At 39.4% G+C, this 26,942-nt stretch overlaps 3 protein-coding genes across 7 annotated transcripts in view; 2 read left to right on the forward strand and 1 right to left on the reverse strand.

The window, feature by feature from the left end:
- Positions 1–859: 859 nt before the first annotated feature.
- On the forward strand, positions 860–2,644 carry LOC130168384 (sarcolipin). 3 transcript variants are annotated; one of them, XM_056375190.1, is made up of 2 exons: positions 860–1,207; positions 1,907–2,644. In XM_056375190.1, the coding sequence occupies exon 2, from the start codon at positions 1,965–1,967 to the stop codon at positions 2,058–2,060; it is 96 nt and encodes a 31-aa protein (XP_056231165.1). In that variant the 5' UTR covers positions 860–1,207; positions 1,907–1,964; the 3' UTR covers positions 2,061–2,644. The 3 variants fall into 3 exon arrangements, with proteins under 3 accessions (XP_056231165.1, XP_056231164.1, XP_056231163.1); XM_056375189.1 differs by having other exon boundaries at positions 862–1,207; positions 1,910–2,644; XM_056375188.1 differs by having other exon boundaries at positions 888–1,207; positions 1,826–2,644.
- kbtbd3 (kelch repeat and BTB (POZ) domain containing 3) lies at positions 2,591–9,394 on the reverse strand. Of its 2 annotated transcripts, none has more exons than XM_056375187.1 (10): positions 8,769–9,394; positions 8,084–8,369; positions 7,795–7,960; positions 6,890–7,072; positions 6,295–6,468; positions 5,900–6,190; positions 5,182–5,424; positions 4,803–5,093; positions 4,515–4,664; positions 2,591–4,043 (listed from the first exon to the last, which is right to left on the reverse strand). In XM_056375187.1, the coding sequence occupies exons 2-10, from the start codon at positions 8,356–8,358 to the stop codon at positions 3,921–3,923; spliced, it is 1,896 nt and encodes a 631-aa protein (XP_056231162.1). In that variant the 5' UTR covers positions 8,359–8,369; positions 8,769–9,394; the 3' UTR covers positions 2,591–3,920. The 2 variants fall into 2 exon arrangements, with proteins under 2 accessions (XP_056231162.1, XP_056231160.1); XM_056375185.1 differs by having other exon boundaries at positions 8,735–9,394.
- Positions 9,395–10,366: 972 nt separating this feature from the next.
- Positions 10,367–26,942, forward strand: part of fam168a (family with sequence similarity 168 member A) — a 32,899-nt gene continuing 16,323 nt past the window's right edge. For both annotated transcript variants that reach the window (XM_056374335.1, XM_056374336.1), the window contains exon 1: positions 10,367–10,516. The gene's annotated coding sequence lies outside the window, so the exon portion shown is untranslated. The remainder of the gene's footprint in view (positions 10,517–26,942) is intronic.

Consider the following 26,942-nt stretch of genomic DNA (forward strand, 5'->3'; position numbering starts at 1 on the left):
TAATCCATACAAAAACCTAAGTGTGACTGTTTAGCAAGCAGTCCAGAGAGTGGTAACTCTTAGCAAGAAAGCAGACAAGTATATTTTGCAAAATGTTGAACTACACAATATATTGAACAGTATGGAGATTGATTGAAGTGTAATATGAACTTTGAACAGGAAACATTGTTACATTTTCAGCTTTTCCAACATCAGACCTATGAAAAAAAGACATAATCTACACTTACCCAATGGTGCTTGTACTGTACAGTATATCTGCCCTTCTTTGCCCATCAGCCTGTCTGCACTCCACTAAATGGAATTAGATTCATCCTGGCTGCCTGTGTATGTTCATCCATCAGTCGAGTCAAACCCAGTCCTCTCTGACTTCTCTGTAACCTATGTATCCTTTTATTGTCATTAATGACTAGCAGATGTCGTCCAACAGCTAGAAAAAACATTCAAAGTGAGTGTCGCACAATGGCAAAAAGTATTGCATTGTATATGTCATCATACTTTTGTTTGGACCCTACAAGTCCCTCTGCTTGCATATAAGGCATGACCTGACAGAGCAGACAGCATGATGAATTGTGGCATCAGCTGGTTTAAACCCTACTCGCCTACTATTTTGTATTTTTTTGGAAAGGTTGCTCTGTTATTCATCCTCGTCTCTGTGCATATTTGTTCCACAGATACTGAGTGATACTATTACATTTTGCTATATTCATGAGATGATGTGAATATTGTGTTTGGAATAATTGTAATCCACCTAGTATCTGTAATAATGTTTTATAAATAACCCTTAGTCCCTCCTCTTTTGTGCGTGTGTGTGTGTGTGCGTGCGCGCGTGCGAGACTGAGAGAGGGAGAGAAAGAGAGAGACTCTGTATGGTTTTGGAACACTCCAGTGGACAAGATTGTGGAAAATAACACAGTCTATTGGTCAGTTAGTTGGTGTGTGACATCAGTCTGTGTGTATGTGAACCGTGGGCGGTCCACTGAGGGATGGCTACTTTAGGAGTCGGTCCTGCCCCTGATGACCAGAGAAAGCTGGACAACAGCAGGATCAGCTGCTACTGGATGCTTCAGAGAAGAAGAGCCACAACAGGGAAGTTTCCCGTGAGAAGACAAGCTGCTGTATCAAAGGTCAAGATAAAGAAAGGAGCAGACAAAAACATCTGATTTTTCCTCATCCAGTTCGTTCTCAGATCACAGCCAAAAGAGGAAAGGTAACAGCTCGCTGACGGGATCTGGTTTGGGTTATCATTCTGAGTAACGGTGTCATTATTTCAGTAATAATGGAGGCTACCAAGCCAGTCCAAATATCTGCAACTGACAACTAAGAAATGAAAAAAAAAATCTATGTGTTTAAAAGGACTTGCTCAATGTATGTCAAATTATGTAAGAAAAAAAAAAAAAAGTATCTTTTTGATTATCAACTACTTTTCCTTACAGTCATTTCTATCCTGATTGTATTTATGTTAGTGTATTATTGTTATTGGTGTGTGTGTGTGTGTGTGTGTGTGTGTGTTGTGTGTGTGTGTGTGTGTGTGTGTGTGTGTGTGTGTGTGTGCGTGAGTGTGCGTGTGTGTGTAAGGGGATATATTGGCCCTGTTCCCTGTTGAGTGATGGTAACTGTGAACAGATGTAGCAACCCAACTGAGAAGTGACTGATCCCTTTAATCTATGATAAGAGAGGCGACATACATGCACACACGAATACAGGACACATACATACACGCTTATATTCAAATACCTATAGGCTTTGCTCACCCTCTAACTAAAATATTGTGTTATTTCTGCTTTTTTTCCACCTCTTCACCACCACTAACCCAAACCCTCTCAAGCTGTGGATCAGTGTCCAGAAAGGAGCCACACCCATCTGCAACCTTCCACAAATCTCCTTTTCTCCCTCCCCCTCTTCTCAGCAGCAGGACCCTCTGCTCCTCGCCAGTCTCGCCCAACCTCTCAACCTGTGATACGACCATGGATCGCTCAACACAGGAGCTGTTCCTCAACTTCATGATTGTCTTAATCACTGTGCTGCTGATGTGGCTGCTGGTGAAAGCTTACCAGGACTGAACCACGGTGCAAGAAGTGAGGAGATCAATGGGAGGGAGAGGGGATGGAGATATAGGTGTGGAGGGATGCCAGCATGGTTACTGTAGGACTTTGCGCACAGTGTTTACATCTTTTCATTCTTTTAGGCTACGCTCACTGGTCCGATCCAGCCCTCTAGTATTCATATGAGGTTAAAAACCATGTGATCACTAAAGCCAGGGCAGGCTGTCAAAGACAAACTAGCCTTGGATCCAAACTTGTATTCTGAGATGTTGATGAATGCAGCCTTGAAATTCTGGCAAGAGACAGAAGGTTAAATCATAGTACAAATGGAAGGTGAATAAAAATAACTGAACTGATTTGAAACCTTTAAAGTGACTGCTAGAAAACAATCCAACGTTACTATAGATAGTAGTATATACAGTAACCCATGTCACTGTCATTCATGTGACCTTCCATACATCGAACTATGCTATTATATCTATTGTTCTGTTTCTACTAAAGTGATGAATATGTAAAATGCAGACACTGTATTTAGACATCGACACAAATAATGAAGCATTGTGTTTATGCTCACTTCTTGCCATAAAGCAGTCTTTCATTTGTTGGATTCTTTTTCTTTTTCACAACACAAACTTATTATGCATTCATGTATCATTCAGTATGAGGCCCATATTTTTCTCCTTGCATTTCCTGAAACTTTAAGTTATTGCATGCTTTGAAGCTACAGTGTTTCTCTATGATAGGCAGGTACAGATAAAGCTGCACATTTGCATCAAACAAGCATTTACTGAAGAAGCTCAGGTGATTTAGCTATTGGTCAGATGCAGAATTGCCATATGTAGTCTAGCATGTGAGAGTAAACAGGGCATGCATGTATACATGACAGTCTGAAAGAGAACAAAGGCAAGTGGAAATCCATCTAGATAATTTACACAGTATTGCCATGAAACCATTTTAGCTGAATTGTAAATTGTGTAATATACATGAGCAGCTCTCTATCAGGTAGAAAAACAGAATTAAGAGAGGGCAATCAGGAAAATAATATGGAAAAGCCCAGATATAGGGCCAATTTCTGAAAATATTAAAAAATAAAGTGTCTTTTCTAATCTTTGCTATCAAATAAAATCAGATATAGCACATTTAGTTGAAAGGCCTTCCAAATAGTCCACTATACATTCATATCATGAGTTTTTCTTATATGGCAAAGTGCCTACAGGGACCCTTGTGTCTGATACCATATTATGTGCACTGGTGCCATAACAAAAATAATCTAATCCATTCAGGCTACAAAATCACCAAATTTGGAAAAAAGTCAAGGAGGCTGAATTCTTTGGGCTGTAAATGGGGCCTCAAAGGTATTACATAATAAAGTCTTCTTTTCTGTCTTCTATCTGTAAGAGAGCTGATAAATTTACAGATACTGTGAGTTCTTCTTTGAGTGGATTCTCCATTTGAAACATATTAAACAGACAAGAAAAATATTCATGTACTAAAATAGGATTTCTAAAATAGTCTTCTGCTCAATAGGGTTCCTCCATGGGAGGGACCATATTTAGATTGACACAACAAAGAGCCTATGACGGCAGGTGTTTCACAAATACAATTTTAAGGATCAATTCTTCAAATAAAAAAATAAATAAATCATTTGGCTCAGGTGCTCTCATGTTATGATGATCTGTAAGAGGAGATGTGGTTGTTAGTTGAAGACAAACTCTTGATTGTCATTCTCTCTTGAGGTGTTAGCTTTGTCCATCATGCGCACAGGTTTGAAAGGCAAGGGAGACTCATCATGGGTAATTGCTTACATCATGTAACACACATGTACATCCACTCCCATGTTTGGTGCGTGGTTGTGCATGGTTGTGTGTCTGCTGCGTATCATGCTGTGTCACCCCACGGGTCTCTGTATCTGTTGAAGCTGATGAGTTGGCAGTGGAACTCAGTGAGCGCTCTGGGCATGGGCGCCACTTCCTCCCATTGACTTCTCCCGCTGTAGTACACCTGCACAGGTAACAAGAAAAACTCACCGATTGTACAAATAATATACGAGTACGAATCACCTGTCAAGCCTACTCATACCTGGTTAACCCATTAACCCAATGGGTCCCCAGTGCTTAGTCTCCTCTTTCCTGGTCTCCATTACATCTGTCCCAGACCAGACTAATACAATGACTTCCCCATCTTATTCACTTTCTCACATCCATCCATACTCAACCTTAAATCACATACTGTTGTGGTGTGGTAGAATGGATTAATATCTTGTGTCAATTTTAATGTCAGATGTTGTAAGTTGCAATTTTTGTCTTTTTCAGTGGGATAATTTGCATGCCAGTGTTTCTCTGATCACTTCCTCCAGCAAATTTTGCCATTTTGCCATTAGAAAACCTGTCAATGCATCAGATAGGTTCCACCATTAGCTCATGAAATAATGACTTAGAACACTAGCTTAAATAAAAAAAATATCTTTCCTACCTGAACTTCATCAGTGATCTCGTCAGGGGAATAATCTCCACCCAGGATGTAGATTCTGTCTCTCATACCAACTGCTCCAGCATTGAACCCTGCACACTCAAATGACCCTTGACCCTTCCACACGCAGGTCTCTGGACAAAAACTATAGACCTGGATGGGAAAAAAGAGACACTTTTAAACTTTTCTGTGCAAGGGGCTCTTAAACTAAACAATCCTTTTTAATGCTTTTAGACTGCAAAGCAATGACTGATCGACTCATTCACTCATCCGTGCCGGATGATAGCCAACCTTATAAGTGGACAGGTCACAGAGGTGGAGTGTATGATGAATTGACACTGCCTTGACCAGTGTCGCGTGGAAGAACTGGCCAAACTCTGCCACCAGACGGCTCCACTGGTCCTGCTGGGCGTCATAGCTGAAGAAGCAGTCCAGTGAGGGGTTGAAGGAGTCTGTGATTTCCACCTCTGATCCAAGAGTATAGATAACGCTGCCACAAGCACTGGCCTCAGGGTAGAAGATGGCTGTGGGCAGAGGGCTGACTGAAGACCAGGTCTGGTTCAGAGGGTTATAATATTCCACCTAGATTAGGATAGAAAAGAACAGAATTTGTCCTGCGTATTTCAAACAACAATTTGGTCTCGATCATATGTAGAGGACACACCATTACCTCCAGCAGACTGGGAGCCCCCCCTCTGGATCCCTTGGTCCGTCCCCCGATGACATACACTCGGTCCAGGCAGGTCACAGCTGTATGCATGGTGCGGGGCTTCAGCATGACTGGTGCAGGTGTGCAGGTTAAGGTCACAGGACAGAAGCACCAAACCTCATCGGTGGCATCGTGAAACGGTTCTGCCACATGGAGACGTATTGCCCGGCAACAGTTTCCACGACAGCCACCTGTTACAAACATCTTATATCCAGTGGAAAGAGGATAAGATGGTGAACATTTTCAAACTCTAATTGAGACCATGATGACAACACATTTAGTTAGAAATTTTGTTCCAAAACACTGTAAATTCCTTGATCTTATTCAGTACTGTATGTTGATTCCCTGAGTTTGGGAAAATACAGTCATGTGAAAAAATAAGTACCTCCCATGGAATTTTGACAGACAGGTTCCACCTTCCACTCCCTAAGGATGTTCTAATCATTGCAAACTAATCTGGAACACCTGACTCTAATTTTAAGGGTTTGAAAGTGTGATGTATGATTGATAATCACTTTTTTCCACGTGAGTGATTTTTTTTTTTGTTAAATTATGAAAATGAGTACAAATGGACAATTTTTATGTATTATTTCTTTGAGTATATCACCTTTATTAATAGACACTGTTTCAAAGGGCTTCAGATTGTTTAATTTTAAAGCATCACAAGCCCAAACTGTACCTTTTCAGCATAGCCGGTCAGGTATGATCCCGGTGGGTCTGGCAATGTGGTTGTCCCCTCCCCATTCCCCGTTTCTAACTCTTTCCACTGGTCTGTTTCTAGACAGTAGCAGAAGGTGTGGCGGATCTCTCCGTTCTCCTCCGTCTTGTGGATGTAGATGTAGCTCTGCGCAGTTGCTGGCCTGGCATCAGTGAGGAGGCCGTTGTACTGAGTCTGTCTGCTCTGGGCCTCTGACAGAAGGACGAGACAGGACTCATCGTCACAGATCAGAGTGTCTGAATCTTGAAGACTCTGAAAGAGAAGGTAAGGGGTGAGTTGCACATGGAAGGATGAGACAATCACAAGACTGCTGACTACATGAAATCCTAAATCCAAGACATGCAGTGTGATTATACCTTTAGCGCAGATGCAGGTAGATGGTGCAGTCTGGTTAGAGACAACAATCCTGGCAACAACTTCTGCCTTCCTGGGAGATCGTGCCGTATCCATCTAAGAAGTGACATAACCACCGCCTCCTCACTGGGCATGTTTAAAACGTCACACTTTAGGCATGCCTCCAACACATTTACCTATAAGAAACAATTGAAATAGTAAATACTGAGTGAGTCCTTTTAACCATTTTGTCACACTTTTCCAAGTGAGCAGGATGATAATAATGTCACTTGTCAAATCAAAATCACTTTTTATACTATTATTGCTAATTTTACACAACAAAAGCCTTTTGGAAGAAAGGACACACCCTACACTGTCAGAGCTAGATTTTTATGATTTTCTTTAATGTAATTAAAGGAACAATGTTATGTCCTGTATCTAGAAATTAGATGATTTCGGCACATAATGCTGTTTAGTGCTGCATACTCTGCATACATAATACATAATTAAGGTGTGAAGTAATTAAAGGAACATATGGATTTATTAACAAATATTCTATATCCATCAATGTATAAACCTAAGCATCTCTTATAAAAGGGTTTTGTTCTTAAGCAGCACCTGCATATCCAGAAAGTCCTGGGTTTTGGAAAGTTCAGAGAAGTTCTGAAACACAAACTCATTGGCACTTTTGAGGAGGGAGGCCGAGCCGTAGCCCTCAGCGATGGACAAGAGGGACAGACAGTTACAAAGATCCATGGTTCCTATCAGGAAGTCACTGCATGCTTTCGACAGGACTGATACCTGGAGAAACAACAACAATGGGGAAAACATACACATGACATCTTGTACAGAGATTTTTTTAAAAACTGCTTAGAGATAATTAGAGATAATTTAATTTAACAACTTAAAGATGAAAACCACTGACACATACAGTGCAAACACAAGTACTGCATTAAGCACCTTAAAATTGTTTACACTTTTGTTTTCAGTACATATTGTTATCATTGGCTTAGCAGAGTTTTATTTAAGTAAAGTTACTAAATTCACAGAAGCCTCATAATAACCATTCTGAATTGACATTTTATTTCCCCTTCAATTATCAATATTTGAACTGATGACAAAATGGCAGATGTGTGCCAGTTTAAAGATATGCTACTTATGATACAAACTCAAATAATATGAAACAAATGACAAACACAATATAACTGCACAATCTGGTCCAAAATTTATTGAGATGTTGTGACGAATCCTTACCAGATGCAGCATTTGTCTAGATGACATCCTGAAATGTTAAAATACATTTTTGGACCAGAGTATGTAGTTTTGTGTCTTTTTTTTTTTTTGATGTTGAAGTACTTCTCTTTAAACCATTTACTCAGCAACTGCAGTGCCCCCGCCGGTTACATGAGGCTGAAATCAATTCACACACAGCATTTTGTCTTGCAGACATGATGCGCGTTTCAGAGAAAGAAAAGGGAAAGAATGCAGAAATGTTTAGTGGGCGCTAATGGTTGTATTTCTACCTGCAGAAAGGAGGCAAGCTGGTACAGCATGTCTACATTGCTCTCAGTGATGAGTGCCTCTCCAGAGTAGGCAAAGTCCAAGAAAGAACTCACTGCCACCGGACACAGGTTACCCAGAGTCACGGAACCATCACCACGCTCTCGCATGTCCACCTCGAACATAGCCCTAAACACAGAGCAGTTACATATGAAACTGATGTAATAGATAGATAGATAGATAGATAGATAGATAGATAGATAGATAGATAGATAGATAGATAGATAGATAGATAGATAGATAGATAGATACCTGAAGAAATCACTGCATGCGGCAAGAACACAACGATGACAAAGAAAACTGCGTTCCTGGACCTTAATGGTGAAGTCAAACAGCAAACCTCGCTCCCTCAAGGATCTGAGCACGCCCAGAAGCTGCAGTCCATGGGACTCAGACACCCGCAGCAGGGTCCGGTGCTCTGGGACCCCGTTGCATTGTGGAGCGCTGCCAGGTTCACTACTGGGAGGGCTGTTGCTGGAGTTGTGGGCGTTGGTGATACAAGAGGATGACTCTTGATTTTCATCCATTTTCCCAAATTCTGACAATATGAGACAAATATAATAAAATCCATTAATAAATCCAAAGGTCATAATGTATTTTCAAAGAATGTGGTGAGTCTGAGCCTGTCCTCTTCTGTGAATTTATGTGTCTGTGAGAGAGTTGAGTAGCATAAAATGAATGAATGCATTCACTTCAACACAGTACCACAGTCCCACTCTACAGTACAAGCATATTACTGAGAACAGTTTAAGAAAAGAGCTTGGCTTGTATAAAGCACATTCAGCATTATATCACAATTGCTCAGATCTAAATGAAAAGATTTAGCACACTCACTTAAATGATGCATCGCTGTTAAAAGTCAATCATATACATATATAGGAATACATTAAAAATATAACCTACCGGTATGGTCTGAGGCAGAGTAAGCACTACTCACAGTGTCAGCACCTCGGACAGCTCTCTTTCTCATGCCATTCCCACTTCCGGAGAGCTGAAATCACGCGAGGATTCGGACAGCTTTTTGTTTTTTGCGGTTATCCTTGTCGCTAACATCATCTTTGCTAAAAGTGCGCTGTTTTACCAATAACAATTCGATAATTTTCTCGTTTATATACCCCCTCGAACTATATACGTGTATACAGTTCTTTGTTTGCGGTAGAGATAGGCGCAATGACAGCTGGGAACTGTAGTTTTCTCTTATTGGTTAGCTTAAAGCTCAAAACTCGGTGCCCAATTCATATCTACGGTCTAGTTGTCAGTGGTTACAAATATTAACAATTTTCAGTTGCAAATAGATATAAATGAGGGTTCACAAATACTATAGGCTGGAATAGGCTGTTACCTATGTTTACTAGTAAACCCTCTGGTTTTGCTGGCTGTAACTGTTAATGTTTACATTTGTTCTGCAGATAACCATAGTGTTGTTATTTATTTATTTTGACCCTAAATGCAGCAATCATGACACAGCACTTGATACGTAATTGAAAAAGTAATTACTATTAATGGGTAAATTCACACGTAATAGCACAAGAGACAGGCTAAGTAAGGAAACATAAATAATTTTGAAAATAAAAATAATATAACTAAATTCATATGCACTCAGTTGGCAGTTTTTTAGACACACAGACACGCACGCACGCACAAGCGCGCACACACACACACACGAAAAGAAAATCCTTTGTGGACACTGAAAGGTTGCCTGGTTTGGATATCACAGGCATTGATCTCTGCTTTGTGTATATCCAGATAATTGAGGCAATGTGGTGCAATGCATATATTCGCCACTGGATGGCGCTGCCTTGCTGTGAAGCAAGATTTGTGGTTGTGCTTTTGCATCAGGCACAAACACTGAATCTGAATCAGTGAAAGTAAGCGTCCAGTTATGCTGCAGTACCGTTTCACCACCACAATGCTGCTGCTGACCAAATAACACTCTCCTGCCTGGAAATGTTGATTACAAAAGAAGATGCATAACAGCAGGCTTTTGTAGACATGGACTAAAACTACTACAACGTGTTACCTCAAGTACTAACGATAATAATACGCATGCAACGACAAGCTGACATAACGACATATTACTACTCATCTCTCAACAACACAAAAACCATGGAGTCAATCATGGATAAAGTGCACAAAACACATACAAAATAGAACAAAGAACTAACAACGTGATTACACGATACAATGTAAATTAGACTTCTTTCTTCATTTCCATCGTAGACCAACCTACAGTAGTCGATTTACACTGACCAGCTGGCGCTTCATTATTGAATGAATAAGAAGTCCTGCAATATTAGTGAAAACAAAAACTAAGGCCATTCCTTCAATCATTAACTGTTTTCAGTTGGTTATACTGCGGCGTCTCTTATTATTATTATTATTATTATTATTATTATTATTATTATTATTAAAGCCTCTACAATGTATGTTATCGGTGGGCCGGGCCCCCTCCTCTCTTCTTGCATCCCTGCATCCCTCCCTCCCCCTCTCCCTCCCTCCCGGCAGTGCATCCCCATCCCCCACACAGTGGCCGTCTCTTTGGGTGAAAGCTGTCTTCCCAACGCCACTGGCCCAACAAAACGCTGCTGTAGCAGAGCCAGTCCGCACCGACCTGAGCAGAGCAGATACACGGGAGAGAGCACGTACACACACGGGGAATCTTTTTTGTTCGACCGAGTGGCTTTGGTGAGTCTTATCCGCTGTTTATTATGAAGGGCAGGAATGTCCATGTGTCGACTTGCTAGTTGTTCGTTTTTTTTGTGTCTTTTTTTTCTCCTCCGTATCCCTTCAATTGTCCTCCGTGGTTGTGGCTACAGTGGGGAACTAGCGAGCTAAGCTAAACGAGCTAGCTCAAATAGCGGAATCAAACTGAAACTAGTTGTCCTGTTGGTAAATCTTTTAACGTTCGTGGTTTGCGGCCAGATGCTAACAAATACCCGCAGTTGTGACGGTGCAGTCTGCTCTGACCTCCTGTGAGTATTTTTCATTATTTGCTAATCTTGCTCCAGCTAGCTCGCTAATTAGCAATTTGGGCAGCGTGTGTAGAGGGATGCGGGGATGCTACGGCGGGTTAGCGGTTGTCTTTTCAGGCTAGCAAGCGAGCTAAGCTAACGTTAGTATTATGTGACCCACACGGATTCCTACACGGGGTGCTTCGGAATGGTTGAACGGCCATGCTAACGGTAGCTAATCTGGTGATAATTGGCAAGATGGCATCTTGGAGTTGTTATCTAGATTTCGGTGGATTTTCAAAATGGTGTCTTAAGCTTGTTTGAGTGTGACCATTTTTGTCCAACCATGGCTGTTTTGGCGTTGCTGGCTATCTGTGGAATGCAGTGCACCACCAGTGCATGCCATACTCTGATGGACATAACTACATATTAACCACTGATGCGGTGGTAAATACAAATGCTTCCATACTATGCTGAGTCCTCCAGGCTACAGTCCATGTTATAAACAAAGTGGAACTAATTTGTTTTTAACTGAGTTTTGTAATGCATCTGTGTCGTACTAGATAAATGTCACAAATGCTGCCTGCTCAAAATGAGGGATAACGTCTATTCTGCGTATGTAAATATTTGCAAATGGAATTTAGGTGGTCAATTACATCAATGCCCATCACTTATTCCTAAATTCAGAACAAACATGGAGTTTTTCACCAAAGGTTCAGTTTCAGTTACATGAAGATCCCAGCTACTGCAAGAGGAAGTATTATCAATGCAAAAGTGCACAAAGATTTACCATGGTGTGATGGTCTGCTAATGGTGATTGTCATAATTGATTAATCTGTATAATATTCTATGTTTAATATAGTAATCTTTCAGTCCGTAATATGTCAGAAAATAGTGAACATGCCCACCTCATGTTCATAAAGCCCATGGTGTTACTTTCAAATAGTATGTTTTGCTCAACCAGCTGTCCCAAAACATATTTATAGTGAAATAAAACTGAGAAAAGCGGCAATGGTTGGTAAAGAAATTGGTTTTCAAATTTCTTAGTTATTTTCTGTCAACTTATTTTAGCATTAGAGGAGATGCAGCAGTCTGACAGGGTATCGCTCTACTATCTAACTGTCATAATACGGGTGCTAAATGCAGCCTCACATAGTGCCAAAGAGACAGGATTAAACACTATGCTAAAGGCATATTTTCTTCTTTTCTCCTATGACTAGTCTTATCAATGAAATGAATCCTCTTTGCGATCATCTCTTTTTTCGGGTTGGGGGATTACCTGCTTTAGTCATTGACTACAAATCCCATTTAATTCAAGAAGCCTTATCAGTCTAAAGGGATTTTAGATACTACTGTTCTTGGCCCTCAGCAGAGCAACACAGGATAAGTAAACTGTATACAGTTCAGAAATTATTCTGCAGAGACTAGAAGTAGCCACTACTCCATATATGGTAAACATTCGCAGATGTGGTATTTTGATTTAAGTTATGCTAAAATAAGTTACCTTTTGTTGTTTATTATAACATCTAATAGGAACCCCTCCTGTCACAGGGCTGAACAACACAAGAGTCATATGGATTCTACCCAATGAAATAACAACACTCAATCTTAATTATAATGACTGTGCATCTTTGTCAGACTACTGTGAAATCAAGATGCATCTGGCAGAATTGCATCCCCTAGATGAAGGCATATTAAATGCAAGGACAATGCTCAACCTTGAAATCCACTCAAATTAGAGTATTCTGGTTGCATTTTAAGTAAATCTGTATTTTTGCAGAGAAAAAACAGTTATTTAAAAATAAAAAAAAATAAAATGATGCTGAACTGAGCTAAATATCTGTTTGCTAGTTTAATTTAATCTTCAGTCTAAGGTGACCCCTGTTTGCCATGCTACAGGAAAGGGGGTGGCCATTTGGGTTTTGGCATACGTTGGGTGCAGACTCATGTGTATGAATGGTGGGCTGCACAATGCAACCATAAAGCTGTCATGCTATTGAAAGCTAGAGTCACTTAATGTTACGAGACTCAGTGGTTCTATAACAGACTGTTGTCTTTCGAGCACTTCATTCTCGTGTGGCTCGAACTTCTTAATGAGTTGCTCATCACAGTTCAATGAACGAACCACGTACAGACAACCGCTTCCAGATTTACCCTCCCCTTTTGTACCTTGTCCGTCAATTAATCCCTCAACTTGATGACCAACATGTTTTTTTGTGGAGGCTAGCAGATGCAAACATCTGTGTGGTTTCACTAGCTGGAAAGTCTGATCAACAATGAGGTTGCTACATTTGAAGGTTAATAGTGCTGTAACTGTTAATTATTGTAGTTCATTGCTATTTCTATGGCTGTAACTAATTAGTTTAATTTTCCAGTTATCAATCTAATAATTATCTTTTTAATTAAGAAGTTAATTGTTTTAACTATCAAATGTCAGAATAGTAAAAAAAAAGTTTCCTAGAGCACAAGGTGAATTGCTCATATTGTGCATTTTGTCCAACCAACAGTCTAAATCCCAAAGATATTTAATTTACAATAATCAAACACAGGGGTTTTCCTGTCTGAAAATTTGGCGGGGGTGGTACTAAGCCGTATGACGGGGGGGTAGGCCTACTAGGCGTACTAGGCCTGAGAACTACTTCTACTTTCAGTCCTGACAAATTAACTGTATCTCGTCAATAACACGAATTACCATTTTTTCCCCATATTAGAATAACTAATGATGTCTGCACTGTTTCACCTGCCCTCGTGATTCTCCTCTTCTTGAACTTTCTTTTTAAAATAATCTGTGATCTGAGACATTTCTGCTAAAAAAAACCCAAACACATACGACGGGATGTCAAGTTAATTTAGGGAAACTTTTCAAGAAGCTAAGTGTGCTTGGATGTAAAAGAGACAATATTTATCTGTAGAGTTGCTACCTTTTATATGTAAAGGGATGGCAACTGGTTTGGTGTTACTTGACATTACATTATTCACAGCACTTTGAGGACATAAACATAAATGAAAAATCAGGTCACCGCCTCCTTTCGCAGGCAGAAAATCCAGCGCGTTCGTATTCATCTTTGGCAATTTCGAATGGCTCTGCCTGATTCACGGATTACGATACAGCGCCACTACTTTGCTGTAGTGGAATACAGCCGCAATTGCAGTTAGAAACATCAGATCCAGCGGGTACCGAGAAAACAAGTACTAAGATTTTGTCGGGAGGCGGAGGCGGCACGAAATTTGATGGAGGCGGCCACCTCCCAATTCTCTATGCAGGAAAAACCCTGCAAACATATAAGCAGGAAATGCAGATATCGAAGATGAAACCAGTGAGTGTTTTGCATTTTTGCTTGCTAAATGATGTTAAAGATTAACAGATTATCAGAATTGTTGCAGGTCCATTTTCTGCTGATTAACTAGTTGATTAATTGACAATGTTGCTGTTTATGGCTAGTCTTAAACAAATCCACAAGAAAATATGAATAACATCATAACTGATGGATAGGGATATCACAACACCAGAAATTTGGTGGTTGGTACCAATGAAATTCTGATTCTTGATACAAAATTTGATACCACAGTAAAACACAGGCTGCTCTGCACACACCCATGTGGTCATTGTGCAAGCAGTAGTTTAAATTGACTAACAAGATGACAGACCCATGGTGTGAAAATATTCATTTAAAAAGTGGCTGTTGCTATGCTAGCCTAAACAAGCTAATTTTAGCCGTTGAACGTTGTGTGTGTGGAGTGTTTCCACAACAGCTGTTGCAATTCAAAAACAATAGTGGTAACATTTCAGGATATGAACATTTTTGGAAATATGTTGTTGATAAAAAGCTAAAAACTTTCTTTGAGGTTCTTAACTAAGTTTGAGGTGTTTCTTCCTTCTTTTTCTTTTTGAAATGCTGTGTGGCAATGTTTGCTTTAGGTTGTATATAACTTGTCCCTGAAGACCCATGTCAAACACAAAATATCTCCATACACCAGTCTTGTCGCTTTGTAAAAAAGTTTTAAAAAAAATTTCCCAAAAGTCACCACAGACCTTTGTACTCACAGGTGTCACTGCCATTCTCTGTGTTGTTATTTCGTACTGTGCCTGCCTTGTTCTCTTCAAGTTTGATGTCAGACTAGCACTTGTAGGGTTATTATACTGCCAGTAGTCAGTCCCAAAAGAATCACAGCTCAAGTACCCACACCTTTTACAGTGCCAATAGCAGCACCAATAGTGTTAAATTTTCATCAGATCAATAAATGATATACTCATGTTTATATTTTCTGGTTGTGACCTTTTCACTGCATACCAATAACCAAGTTTCTAATCAGCTTTTTCTTTTTGCTGAACATTTGAGTATTTGTCATATCTGGAGAAATTTGGATACTGACATGCTGCATGTATACATGGATTTACACAAACCAGGTTATTACCTGAGGAACCTGGTTACCTATGAGCATGTGAACAAATTGATTGTAAAATAATACTTAATTATTCTTTTAGTAAATGAAATAATGGAATTATCCTGTAGTAGCATTATACTCTTATTTGCGCTGTACCACTCTAGTAACCTACAATCAGTTTGTAGCGTAAGTCTATCACATTTGTGTTGAGATGGAACAAGATGAGCTCATTGTTGGGAAAGATTGATTCTCTAACATGTACCCAAACAGATTCCTGATTGGTGTTGCCTGTATACATAATTACTGGGTGGTGTGTGCATGCGTGCGGTGTCTAGGCATGTGTATGAGCATGTGTACAGGTGAGAGATGTCACTGGGAATAAAGGACCAGGATAAAAGGTTGAACTGATTCCTGAAGGCAGTGTTGTAATGCATTCAGCTGTCAGTCATGTTAGGAGGTCTGCGACTGTGTACAGTGTGATCCAAAAGTCTGAGACCACTTTCCCATTCAAGTGACTATACACATGGACACAAATGTCTGTGCTGCAAGCTCTTGTTTCATTAGTGATACCTACGGTTATGATCAATGACGAAAAGTGTAAAATATGGGACCTTTAAGTTTTTATAGTGGTGTTAATGGGCATCATTGCACCACAACACAGTGCTTTAATGATAACACAAAAAACAAAGGAAAGTTGCACCATGACATCTGTCAGCACACATCTTGGATCAAATGCCGTCACTACAAAAAGATACTACACATTAGTCTCTCGTATACTAATATGGAATTGGGACACTTTTTTGTTTTGATTCTCCACACCCAGAACCCTGCTGTATCTAATCAAAAGCTAGTTTACACCTGGGACTCTATTTGAATAGGCTCTTTTTATGGTTGACATTTTGACGTGTGACGGTATAAAAAACATCTGAAAATAATTAAATTAATGATTGCTATATTTCTTTTAGCTTTTTCAGTTTCAGGGTTGTGTTATGGTGCATACCAGCTCACTGTCAAACTGTTTTGGCTTACTGGGACTAAAGTTAATGTCACCGGTAACACCTGTGCTTTTCCTACTATGACTATTTGTTGAACCACAGCAATAGTGTAATATTTATTTATCATTTAAGCTGTCGTTGCTATTTTGACCACCAGAGGAAAGAACGGCTCCAAAACAAAACAGAACAAAAAACAAACCTGCTATACAGTTGGCTTATGAAGTTGGTTTGGCTGTTAGCAAATAGTTGGCTACTTGTGCATCCAGCAGACATGGAGCAACAAGAGCTCTGAGTTCTGTATGTTTAGAAAGCTTGGAATATCTGCAGCCACTAGGTGGGTTTCCTTTTTTTTAATAACCATTTTTAACATCAAAACAATCTTGACATTTTGCAAAGAAAAATGCTCAGGTGTAAAAGTTGATGTTGGCTTAAAAGCAAAATGCGACCAAGTGAAATGGACAAAGATTCGGCAAATGAATCATGATGTACATGAAGCATGTGACTTAAATGCCCAGTGAAGAGACAAAAAATTGCAGAAGACAAAAACAGATCTGTGTAAAAGGACGAGGAGTTTTTAACATTCTATAATGAATGTACAAAACAAACAGAACCCTCATTGTTGGAGGTTTGACTGGCACTCCTTTAAATTATGTCATCTTGTTTCCCCATTTACTTCTGCAATGGTTAAATGCTACCCGACTGGAGAATTTCCACCAAGGGCTGATTATCTTGATAAACCAAGTCTTTATAGTCACATAATGGAAAGGGGAGAACGGATTAGTTCACACTTTCTTTTGCTGTTTTTCCCCAAAATTTGGTTGACTGGCATTGATCAGTAATACTTAAAAGCCTCTGCTTATTAATTATGTTGATTTGTGTAAAGACAGGAAAATCTTTTCTCCTGTATTTGCCATGTCCTACCTCTACTGTGGGCAATAATGCCTGTCTGCTGTTAATATCGCCTAGTGGTATTGATTGTTTATCATGGGTTTAACTGCCCAGACCTAGGTCATAAAGCTGTCTGCTCTCTTTGTCTGTGTGTGTCTGTGTGTGCGCGTGATAGAGTCCAAGAGCAGATGTGTTTACTTATGCATTTATGTCTGTACATGTTTTTTTCTGTTATTCTTTTAGAGCTGGCTAATTACAGGAGCTAATTTTCAGTATATTTCCTTTAAAGCAAAAGCTTAATTAAGTGTTAAATTGTTATCCCAAATTTTCTGCAAGTTTATGGCCTACACTAATGATATGGGTAACTATTAATTATAAATTTTCCAAAGCTATATTAAAAATGTTTAAATGACTGTTAAAATTCAAAATCCAGCTCAGTACCAGCTTTGGCCTTGCCCTATAGCTCATTATTTCCTTTCCTAACTTTGTCATTTTTAAGTAGTAAGTGGTAGCCAGTGATTTGGAGCACCTTTTTAAGCTTTATGCTTTCAGTCAGTGTTCTTTGTATTCAAGCATACTGAAAGTTACTGCAACAGTCTAGGGATGCACAAGTGTTTTATTATATTGTGTATATATATATATTAGCAATTACACAGTGTTGTGGATACATTTGTACCATGTATGAACATGGTGGGGTCAGATTTTTCTTTAGTAATTGTTTATGGGTTTATTGGCTTGCAATCGCACTAAACTGAGAGAGAACAAGTTTTAAGCATTTTGCTAGCATTTGTATCTAGACAAGCAACCAGTTATGGACTATGGTGTTTTCCCTATATGCAGCCGCGCAACTGCTGAAATTTTACTTGGTTCATTAATATTCATGACAAAACGACCACCGCAACTTGTGTTTTCTAAACTGTGCACAGCCCTCTGAGTGAAACAAAGAGGATCCTACCACACACCCAAAAACAAATACACAAAGGTACAGTAACAGAAAAACATTGATTGTTAGCAGCTGGCCATTTCAGTCGAGAGAAGCAGAATATGGTGACATGGTAGACCTACCTACCTGCCCTAAAGGAAAGTCATTTACTTCATCTAGGCAAAGGCTGTAGAAGTATAAGAGAATATGAGAGTACCAGAATTTAGTTAATAAAAGTGACTTTTTCCAAATATCCATGGCAAATTAACTGTTACAAGCCAAGGTCAATGGTTACTAATTGATCCTGTTAGGCTGCACATTAGCACCATTACACAGCCTTTTCTGAACTCTGTAATACCTGTACATTTCATGTTAATTACTCAGGTAGGGCATCTAATTAACCGGATACTATGACTGAATTACTGACATTTGTAGGGAATACAGCTGACCCTGTACAAGCATTGCACCTCTGAGGGTGGAACCCCATGTTATTAGGATATGAATAAAACAGTTGCAATTTGTTTGTGCAAACAAAATAAACATTTGTGCTTGAACCATTTTCTATAACTTAAATCTTAAAATTTTAAGCATTGTCCTATTCTGTCAGCACCATTAATGCCCAAGTGATCCCGAGGTGCTCTCATTTGTTCTACATTCATGGGTACGAACAGGCTCATTAAATTGGTTATCTTTTTATATTTGTGTTAAATAAAAATTTTAATTTTCTGTGTTGAGGCATTTCATTCTTAGATATTTATTATTAGAGCTATATGGGCTTGTCAAAAGCTCCAGGAAAATTAACACACGACAGGACAAACTGTATCTATGATGATTCTAGGGTCACTCTAATTCCTCCACCTGCATGTGTAAATATGACTCCGGCATTGTGCACCTGTGGCCCCCACACAACAGCACCGCTGCTGAAAAAACTAGGGAAAATACTACACTACCATACGTTAGTCTGTAAAATATCCCTTTGATAATCTTGTACATCTTTTCAGCTAATTAAGTACAACAGTAGAATTATACAATCAACATAGACTGCTGTAGAATATGAACACCATGTTTTCGAGGGCTTTTAAAAATTCTCTTGGTTGGCAATGATGGACTTTTATATAATGTTCCACCAGAGTTCTTTCATGATGGCTCTTCTGAGTAAATATTAGCATGGTATCTATAGCTATCTCTAGGCAAACTTTCCTCTCCGTTTGTCATCCATGCAACAGTTTCCTTGTCTGGCGTGTAATGACTGTCAGAACCTCGCTTAAGACCAATATGGCTGTAGACTTCTAGGCTCGTTTCCAGTATCGTTCAGTCCTACTATCAGTGTTGTAATTCCCTAGTTGCAGTAAGAACTCATTAAAAGCCACATTACTTGATGCTCCCCTTTAAGAAACTTAGACACAACCCTCTAATTAACTCTTTTTAAAAAGACTCTTTTTGTTGAGGACAACTTTTTCACCATCACATCTATTCCTTTTTACCTCAGTGAAGGTAATGCAATTAACTTTATACACCTATGGGTACTTTTGGATTTCTTAATGCATCAAATCATACATTTTAATTCAAAGCTGTATCGACAGAAATATTGCAGGGTAAGTATTAGGTGCTAAGACTAAATAATCACCGATCTTAAATCGTCCGATTTCTTATATTCTCATTTGGACCTACAAAAGGTAGAGCTTTGTTGTCCAAAATGTGCAACAGAGACTTTCATCATTCTGACCTCCGTGGCAAAACTTAAGAAAACTTTCCATTTTATTTACCATAATGTAGCGCCTCTAAATGTGTGTTACTAACCAAGGACGACAGCATGGGTAGAAATCTCCATAAACGGATAATGTTGAAGGGTATTTCTTTCACGGTATAGGCACTCTGTGTATGAAAAACATTTCCATTTTCAGTGGGCCGGCACAATATTGTCACATAATCCAAGGATGCAGACCCATGAGGTGTGTGACTGATGAGATGATTTTGGAAAGGAGAATAGAGGAGGAGGAGGAAGTCAGCTCAGAGAAAAGGGGAGATGCTGTCCCAAAGTGTATAGTGCTGTCCTAGATCTAAAATAGCCCAGAGCTGTTTGAAGCTCATTGCTATGGGGCAGAACTGATTGTGTGGAGGATGGTGGTGGTGGTGGTGGGGGGGGGGGGGGGGTTCTGATTCCATCACAGTGGCTTTCAATATTGTTGTAGGATAGATGTGGTCCTGGACTTATTATAATTGTGGATGTCAGCTCTGTTTGTGAGAAAGGGCACTATTAGTCTGTCACTTAGGCCTGTCCTTCGTTAGATATGATTCTATAAACTTTTTTTTTTTTCTTTTTTAAATCTGCTTCGAAATGTGAGTAATTGGGACCTACATAGGCCAAATTATAAAACATTTTTGGTTAGTTCACAGGAGAGATTACTGTTTTTCTGTAATTTTGTCTGTGCTTTCATCACTGATTTGGGCATGAAGTGGGCATGTTTTGATTGGAAGGTGATGTTACAAACATCTGACAACCAATCAAATTTTAGCTAAAAATTTGAATCTAATGACAGTTGTTGGTTACTTACTGCCAGGTAGCTGTCAACCACACACAGTCCTAATGAAAGAAATTAGCTGAGTTGTTGTGTGTGAAATCTTTAATAATAATATCTAAATTAAATTATATGTATTGGTCATGAATATTTAGTGTTATAGAGAAATACTTAAAGTGCCCATATCATGCTTTTTGGATTTTCCCTTTTCCTTTAGTATGTTATTGCGTTGTCCATTTAAATTCCAGTTACAAAGCCCAAAGTCCATGGCAAATGGAGCTATTCTCTCCCTCAGAAAACACTGCTCCTGAAGTGTCTGAAACACCTCAGTTGTTGGCAGTATTTTAACACATTTCCCATGTACAATTCTTAAAAGACAGCATATATAGAAAGAAAATGAAGAGTAGCCGAATCCTGCTTTGGCAGGATCGTTTACACAGGACAACAGGAAGTAAACACAGACTTGTGAATGTGTTTGAGGTTTTAGTTGGGTAGGGAAACATAATGGCAGAAGTGGAGTTTAGTGGTGGAGGACATTTTTGAACCACGTGTTTTGAGGTTGGTGAATAATGTCATGGAAAGTCTTGGGCAAATGTCTGCGCTGATAACGCAGACATTGATGAGGTTTCAGGGGCTTTAATGCAGATTTATTGTTGGTGGTCAGTATTACAGTACAGTACGGCTCCAGCTAACCTATTGTCAGGAAGCTGCCAATTATTTTCTCAATTAACGGATTATCTACAAAATGTCAGAAAATAATGAATCATTAATGATTTCATCTTTACAGTACAATCAGTCAATCCAACAATAATATGCAATAGAATAAAATCAATAAATATGAAAAGATCCTCCTAATATATTAACTGTGACTCATTGTCTAAGTAGGTATTTTAAATATTAATTGGTCTGTAAGAGAAAAAAATACTATTGACGCACCACTTTACACTCAGCAGTTTATTGTCTTATGGTTTTTCTTACCCTTTCCTTCTCATATGACCCAAGTGAAATGCTTTCCTCCTGGAGGATTTAAAAAAAAGCTGTTCAGTTCTATTCTCTCCTGTGCTGAAGTGTGATAACGCCCACCGGTTTTGATTTGTAGCTTAAAGAGTAGATGCCTGGTGAGGTATTATGTGGGAGGATAGAGTCGGTGTGGGGGTTGTGTTGTATTGTACATGTTCTCCAGGAATGGTAGCTCTTTGTGTGTGTGTGTGTGTGTGTGTGTGTGTGTGTGTGTGTGTGTGTGTGTGTGTGTGTGTGTGTGATTTATTCTTTCACAATCCTTCCCTCCTCCCTCATTATTACCTCTTCTGCTCCCCCTAGGCAACAAGAATCTTCCATTTATGGGAGATTGGAATGGAATCAACATCATTATTGTATTGAAACACACATATTTATATTAACATGAACTTTGAAGATCTTAAACAATGCAAGACTTTGTCACATTACTACAATTACACAAAACATTAAAAGACATGCACTCCCACAACAATGCCCCATCTCTGTTAGCATGCAGGATAGCAGGCTGTATTTTTTTGTACCATGGCCTTGAGGCTATAGCTTATTAGTTCAGCTCAAAACGAAGTCCCACTAATAGAGTTTAAGCTTAACGAAGTTCTGAAAAATAGCTCAGGTTAAGCCAGAGAGCAGTAAGGTTTCCTTAATAATGTCAGTCAGTGGTGAATGAATCCCTGCTCTGTGTGTTCATGTGTGAAACGGAGAGTGACCTCCCAATACAAATACTGACAGTATTTGGGGTAGCAGTAATGGCTGAAATGATTTGTTGATTGCCAGAAAAATAACCAGCAACTGATTATTTTGTTAATAATTTAATCATTTCAGACATCTACCAAACAAGAAAAGCCATATTTTCTGGTTGCAACGTCTCAAATGTGAGGTTTTGATGCTTGTTTTTGGTATTTATGAAGGTAAACTTGATATCTTTAGATGTAGGACTATTTGATGTTAAAACAAGGAATAAATCATTATTTGGATTTTTCACAATTTCTTTGACATTTTTGACACAATAGATGGCAGATTAATCTATAATGAAAATACTTGCTAGTTGCAACCCTAGGTGTGATGTACTTCATACAGCATCATGCAATATCTTCAGGCAATTTATACAATGTTTTTTTTTAATGTCTGTTTGGACTAGAGATCAAATTGATACAAAATAGTTTTTCATCTTCATCTTTCATTATCATCTGAGAATGGGGTGGGGGAGCCTTGTCTTTTTCTGGTGAGGAGAATTTTGAATGAAAACTGTAACTTAGTATTTGATCAGTGATGCAGTGATAAGGTTGCTACCAAAGGTACTACACTATGCAAATCAGAATTTCACACATCATCCACTAGACAGTGCACAGCACTTTTTGGTTGTTATGTAGCAGCATCAGTTTTCAGAGCAAATCCAATTTTCTGATAAATGTTTTTCATCATCGCAGTGTCAGACAGGTAGCAGAAAAAAATGAAGCGAGACTCAGTTCCATGTTGAGGATGGCAGGCTGTTATAGAGCCAAACATGGTCACTGCTTTGATTGTCATAACCTACAGAGAGGTGTAATAGCTGTCAGCAGATAAGTGAAAACGTTTCCAATCACATGCGGTTTTATCATCGCTGCCAGAGTCCCTGTAAGCAGCTGTCCTTTGACTGATGGAGGGGTGCTGCACTGCTGCTAGCCTTGCTGTCTTTGAAGTCAGGTGTGTTTGTCTCAAGGGTTGAAAAGACAGATAAATCAATTTTTACAAAAAGGAGAGAGACTGTGACAAAGTGTGTGCTATGGCTTTGGCATGAACTGTAATGTAGGTGATTTTAAAAAAAGAGCCAATTAATCAATTAATTATTCAAATCATTTTTCTTGAAAAAATGCCAAACACTCCCTAGTTTCAATTTGGAGGATTTGCTCTTTTTCTTTACTGTGTTATAATAATCAGTGTCTTTTTTTGTTTTCTCGAGTGAAGTTGGGTTGAAACGAGACATTTGAGGAATCTGGGAAATAAGGATTTTGAAAAATTGTGTGTTTTATAGATGGTCTAACTCCAGAGTGAATGGTGTGTAAGTGTATTTCCCAAAATGGCAGATCGTTCCTTTTTATGGGTTTGTTTTTGATTCCAGACAACCAACAGTATACTGTGTCATTTTAAGTTCTTTTCTCTTTGAAGTGTGCTTTATAAATGCTTCCAGACCCTGAAGGAGATGTGTGGACTCCTTTACACTCTGTCCTACAAATAAATGTACAATCTCTCTCTGTCTCTGTATGGTGAATATCCTCTAGAGAATGGGCTTTTACTATCAGAGTGGTCTGTTGAACAGAAGGTCTTCTGGTTAGAAACAAGCTTTTTTTTTTTCTTTTCTTTTTTTTTTTAAGCAATAGAGAGCCTGAAGCACCACATCACCACTAACCACACACCAACTCCCCCTGAAAACAAAGGGAGTTGTGGTTAGACACTCCTACTCATCACATGCGTTTCTGTCATCCTCTGTTTCTCGCACACACCTTCATTACACACATTGTGGTGCCCGTCTTTTTTCTCACCCATTTACTTTTCATCTCCTTTGTGTGTGTGTGGACACACACACACACACACACACACACACACACACACACACACACACACACACACACTCTTGCTCAGACAAACAGATGAACATGCGTCTCTCTACTCTATTCATTCACAGCTGTAATTGGATATTTGTGTGTTTGCAGCACAAGACCTCAAGGTTAGCTTAGCCACCTGTCTGTGTTTTAATGGGCATTATTGTCTCATTCTACACATTTACAATTTATGACATTCATGGTCCCCATGTGATGAACCCTGATGATTTTGATTATCTTTTGATTTTTCCTCTGACTGCCATTGTGGTTTTGAATGAACTGTCTTAACGACTATTGGATGGATTGTGTGAGATTTTGTGCTGACATTCATGTTCCCCTCATGATGAAGTGTAATAACTAAAGTCACTAAGTCATTTAACTTGCACCATTATTGTTATTTAAACCGGCTGGCTAACGGCACACAAAATTAAAATAGTGGACATGGTATATAGGTTAATGACCATGAAAACATTGTCATTGTGAGCATTTTAGCATGCTAAAGTTAGCTTTTATGCCCCACAGAGTCGTTTGCATGGAAGTATACTACTGTTGCCATTTACACCTTGAATTAAAATGCGACATGTATCTGGATACATTTTCTGGATAAGGAAAAAAACGCACATTTATGTCACATGCACACGGTGGCCACATTTTTAAGAGAAAAAAATGCTCAGCAAGTTAAAAGTTCAGTTCTGACTCCAAAAGCTACAAGTAGTAGCAATAGCTAACAGGTCTTCCCCAAAAAATGAACAATGCTCTTCCATGGCATTGGTTCCCTCGACCTTGAACGCACCATGTTTGAGATCCACTCACAATGCTGGCAGAATGGAGATAACGAGAATGCATATTAATACCAGTTGTAAATGCGAAGGCCCATGGATTGGATGTCATTATCCAGCAGTGGCGGCTGCTGGCCTTATAAGGAGGGGAAGCTCATTTTCGGCCTACATCATAAAATGTGTCCGTTTATTTATATGTAAATTCGCAGTGACAGAAGAGAGTCGCCAAACACAACGCTAGTTGTTTTTAACAAAGACAAAGTCGCTGATGATCAGTAACGTCTCCAGATCAACTCCAAACAACGGAATGAAAATGAATGATGAAAAACTTGCTCCGGTGGATGATTATACTTCAAGATCGCTGATTCGCTCATTTCGCTGTCAATCAAAAAGGGACTCAGCCTCCGACAGATCATCCAATCATCATGCAGAAGCCGAGCGTCCGGGCCAGCCCACTGTCCCATAGACCCCCAGAGACGCTGAGCGTCCGATGGGCGGGACAAAGCCCAGCATTTATCCAATGACCGTCTAGTTTCGCTGCAGTGGAACAACCCACTCTATGCTTCCCCGTTGAAGTCAGTAGACGCTTGGCGTCTACACTGTGTAAAGCACTGTGGCGCTGCGGGGATGAATGAGAAGGAAGTCGTGTCGGTTACCTGTGATAAGTAGCTGATTCTGAACAAAAGATGAACGTGTTCTAGCGCATGAAATGAAATGTACACACAACAGTACATATTTGACCACTTATTTTGTTGACATTTTAGGGGAAGCTGAGCTTCCGTTGCAGTCTTAGAGCAATCGCCATTGTTATCCAGATAATGTAACCTGATACACATGTTAATACCAGTTATAGTATTATGGTCCTTGCACAGATGCAGATAAACTGTGGTGAAATTTAAAAACTTGCCCCATGAGCTTGCAAAATCAGGGATTATATTGTTAAAATGTTCTTTTATGTGGCATTTGCCATAATCTTTGAGTTTGCTTTAATCTGGGTATAATCAAACTGTTAGTTTGCATGTAGAGATGCCGATTAACTGAGGTGGAGAAAGCTAATGCTAAATTAATTGAAGAAGAGCGGCAGAGAGAAATTAAAGGTGGGAGGCAGAGAAGCTAGAGGGAGGTATTAAAGCAGAGCAGTTGCGGTAGATTAATGAAGAATGTACTGTGAGGTGTGTTCAGCAATAGGTTAATCAATTCCCTTGGGACATTCTTTTGTTATGAGATGAATTTTAGCAATGAACCAGGGTTGACATATCACCACTCTTGTTGTGTTACACACACACAGGTCCATCTTTTTATTCATGTTTTAGGGCATGCATATGTGTGTTAGGAATTCATGCACAAAATGACTCAAAAGCAACTGCACCCACGTGTTGGTGCTTGCATTCAGCTGTCAAGTGTCTCTGGGCGTCTGACGTCAGTGTTCCTGGACGGCGCATTGAAATGCTTCCTTGCTTAATTTGAAGTGTCACTTGGTGCCGTTTGGCATCACCACGGTACAGTGTATGCCCAGGCATTATGACAGTGAGGCTGTAATCTTGTAAAGAATTTAACTGGCTGTGAAGTACAAGCCAAGGATGGATCAGTTCAGATTTAAGCTGGAAATTCATCCTTTCCTAACAATCCAGTTCACAAATGTACATTTGTATAATAAGCAGAATTGGACAAATGAGTTTGGATATTCTGTACATGGTGAATGACTGGGTGATGTGCTTTGTACAGAGAGCTTGCCACAACATATTTCACACAGACTTACACATTAACACAAAGAGCTCCACTTAAAACCAGACAGATCACTGCCACACCAAGTCCCATCTCTTCCAAAAGCTGAAGTAAAAAGCAACCCACAAATGAACTCAAATAACACAAAGCGCTCTCTCTCACACACATACACACACACACACACACACACACACACACACACACACACACACTTTTCAACTTTATTTCTCAGCCGTTCCGCTCTGTGTTTGTGCAACGCTCCTGTGGTTCTGGCTCATGTATGTACTGGATCATGCTTACTCACGGCTCAGCGCAAGACTCGGCCTATTTTTACTATATTTTGTTCTCCG

The sequence above is a fragment of the Seriola aureovittata genome, chromosome 4 (genome assembly GCF_021018895.1).
Source record: "Seriola aureovittata isolate HTS-2021-v1 ecotype China chromosome 4, ASM2101889v1, whole genome shotgun sequence".
NCBI classification, from domain to species: Eukaryota; Metazoa; Chordata; class Actinopteri; order Carangiformes; family Carangidae; genus Seriola; species Seriola aureovittata.

Coding starts and splice junctions, on each gene's coding strand:
- LOC130168384 (XM_056375190.1), top strand. CDS start 1,965: ATGGATCGCTCAACACAGGAGCTGTTCCTCAACTTCATGATTGTCTTA.
- kbtbd3 (XM_056375185.1), bottom strand. CDS start 8,801: ATGAGAAAGAGAGCTGTCCGAGGTGCTGACACTGTGAGTAGTGCTTAC. Junction 6,469..6,889: donor AGGACTTTCTGGATATGCAG/GTGCTGCTTAAG, acceptor TGTTTCTTATAG/GTAAATGTGTTGGAGGCATG. Junction 5,425..5,899: donor TGACCGGCTATGCTGAAAAG/GTACAGTTTGGG, acceptor ACTGGATATAAG/ATGTTTGTAACAGGTGGCTG.